Here is a 3,058-nt window from a genome sequence, read left to right as displayed (position 1 = left end):
CTAAAACAGGAGGAGAAATGCTTTCTGCACAATTTTGGTAGCATATTATTAGTTTCAAACTCATCAGGGAAGTGTTGCTTAGCTGTTAGTTTTCATTGTAAGGAAGATAAAACAAGATACTAGCTGGTCCATATGTGCTGTCACATATTCAGCAATGCAGCTGAACACAAAGCAGCAGAAGAAAAGTATGTCAAACACTCCCCACAGCCTTTACACATCAGAAGGCACTCCATGTGGAGTGAAAGCTGAAAAAACTTCCGATACATTTAATCCATGAACTGGTTTTCTCTCTACTGGCAACATACCCAAGATTTTTTCTAATCCAGCAACACCACTTTACACTTTTTTATGTACTTTCTTCATAATTTCCTCCAAGTAACTAAAAACTATACTAAACATTTTCTTATGTTCTATACTTAGTTTCTTATCAATAAATCCATTAGTCTTCCAGTCTATTTTTCCCTTACACAAGGTCACAGCATGGCAGGGTTGTATTTTTAGTTAAACTGTAAGAATTTAATTACTCTAAAAACATTTATAAATCTGAACAAGGACTCAATAAAAATTAGAAGAAACACAAGTCAAATTCAAGGGATAACCATGACACTGAAATCAAGAAAATTAGTTCCAAATTTGAACCTTCCTCTACTGAACCCCAAAGTATCCTCTGCAGCAGAACAATCTTTGCTCCTGTCACAGTAAAAAGCATCTGTTGATTATCTAAAGATAATCAACTATCTTTGGCAGAAGCCAAAGCATTACCCAATTCTCAGGTTACACACTCGGATATTTTTACAACATAACTGAACTTCACTATGTTTAAAAGATAAGCCACTAGTTTCCTCAGAAAACCTGTGAGATGGGAATTCCTCCCAGCTTTTCTTCACCAAGTGTTTTAATCCACTTTTAAGATCATCAGAGGACAACCCTTTCTATAAACCTCTCTGAAGCTCTTAATTCCCTGTTCCCGCCCCAGAGAACTCTTCTAACTCTTAAATAAGGAAAACAAAACAAGCTCTTGCACTTCAGTGTCTCCTGGGCCACCTTTCTTGTTAAAGAAGCCATCTGACTGTGGAATTAGATGAACTTTGTAAAGTCCTCACTGGATTTACTGAATCAGTGTACTCCTGCCTCTTTTCCTCCTTTACCCAGACCAGTGTTCAACATGAATCATACAGCAGGAAGATTTTATGTGAAACACTATCTCATTTTACATTTTTTTTCTGTCATGCTCTGGCTCTAATGAAGAGTCATCTAAAACTAACCCTGAATTATTCCAGCCCAGGGTGATACAAACATACATCAATGGTTGTTTGATTTTTGAAAAGCTCTCATATATAATGGCAAGTACTACAAATATTTTCAGCTACTTAAAAACAACATTCTTTTATACAAATGCAAACAGTTTTACTTCCCTGCTGAGTACCAAAGATCCATAGAGGGTACTTCTGCTGATCAGAACTTACCCCTTTTTCTGAAAGATTCAGTGTTGGCAAGTGCAAAGCTCTGGTGTGGGAAGATTTCCAGTCAACTGGCATCACATTACCATAATTATCAGTCAAGGCATTCCAAATCCTGAAGAAAAGAATAAAGGAACAAAAATGCAGACCTCAAAACAAGAAGCAACTGAATCAGCAATAACCATATTCCTAATGATCATATACCTCTATCAGTAACTCTATTTTCCTCCCTAAATATTCAACTGCAAGTTACTGAAAATATTTTTAGTGTTTTAAAGATATGAGAAAATGTTTTTGATAAATGTAAGTTACTTCCCGTTTAAAGCAACAATGTATGCATAGGAATGAAACAAACCAATAAATGAAGACACAGCTTCTATACTAATTATGTAACTACACTCAAAATCTTTTCTGGGGGTGGGTGAGCCTTTCCGTCAATGAAATTTGAGCTGAGCTATAAATTACATTCCTAATGTTGTTTAGCAGAGGCTGAGTAGCAAATTCAGAGCCAAAGCTTTTCTTTTTTTCCTTTCCATTTATCACAGAATAATGAAAACGCACAGCTCAGACTAAAATTTTGGAAGAATTAGTTTTTTTTCTAGGAGAGCTCAGCCTACCACTCTTGTCCTAGATACAGTCTTTACTGTTTCCAGAGTGTGTATCCTCTCTGGCTGTCCTGGAGGCTGGCCTGTGCAGACCTGAGGCTCGCACACGCAGACCTAGGCTGGTGAAGCAGCTCAGTCTTTAACCACAGCAGCCCCGGGAGCCGGCTGCTTCCTCCAGTCCCCAGCCGGGCCCTGCCTCCAGGCGCTGTGCTGTGGGTGGATGTTTGGAATGGTTGCCTAGCTAAGGCTCACAGGAGGTCAGAGGAAAGGCCGAAGCAGACACAGAGGGGCAGACAGAGCCTCATCACTGCCCAGCGTGATTCATGGTTCACTGAACTTACCTCACTGTCTGCACCACGGATCGAGTATTTTGCTAACAGGCTTTTTTTTTATTCTTCTCTTAGAAGAACAGAGAGACAGCTGAGTTACCTTTAAGTAAGGCAGCGGTATTTTTAATGAAGATAAGCTGACTAAATTCACTATAAAAGAGGAAATAGAAGCATTCGTAAAATAATGTTAAAAACAGTACAGCAGCATGGCCCAGAAAGGCTCTATTCCTCCGGGGGAAAAACTCCGAAGAATTATTGCAGTTGCAGCTGCAATTTTGCTCTTCACCTGCTTTCTGCACTTTCCATGTTTAAATTCAGTCAGTGAGACAGCGGACACTTTGCAAGAAGCTAAACAAATACTAACTACGGTCACTGCACTTCAGAAAAAGTACTTCTCGCTAGCTCGGCGGGGTAAGAAGCTCTGGGATGCTCACACGCTTCCCTGGCAGTCAGGGGGATAAAGCCGGAGGGCCCCCCGTCAAATCCGCGCCGCGGCGGCCGAACGCGCCCCCTTGCCGAGGCCCGGCGCTCCCAGCTGCAGCCCCGGGCCGGGGAAAGGCTCCGCTCCCGCAGCCTACAAGCCCTGCTGGGCTCCGCAAGGCCCCGGGGCAGCGCTCTCGCAGGGCAGGGCTGGCGGCCCCCCTGTGCCTTCAGGCCGGGCCGG

General features: G+C 42.1%; 1 protein-coding gene across 1 annotated transcript in view; it reads right to left on the bottom strand.

Annotated features, from left to right (window-relative positions):
* Positions 1-3,058, bottom strand: part of FEZ2 (fasciculation and elongation protein zeta 2) — a 27,105-nt gene that overhangs the window by 23,513 nt on the left and 534 nt on the right. The window contains exon 2 of the mRNA XM_005416242.3: positions 1,467-1,575. Coding sequence (XP_005416299.2) covers positions 1,467-1,575 — 109 coding nt within the window. The remainder of the gene's footprint in view (positions 1-1,466; positions 1,576-3,058) is intronic.

This window comes from Geospiza fortis, unplaced genomic scaffold, assembly GCF_000277835.1.
Source record: "Geospiza fortis unplaced genomic scaffold, GeoFor_1.0 scaffold41, whole genome shotgun sequence".
NCBI lineage: Eukaryota > Metazoa > Chordata > Aves > Passeriformes > Thraupidae > Geospiza > Geospiza fortis.
This window is presented reverse-complemented; position numbering and strand designations above follow the sequence as displayed.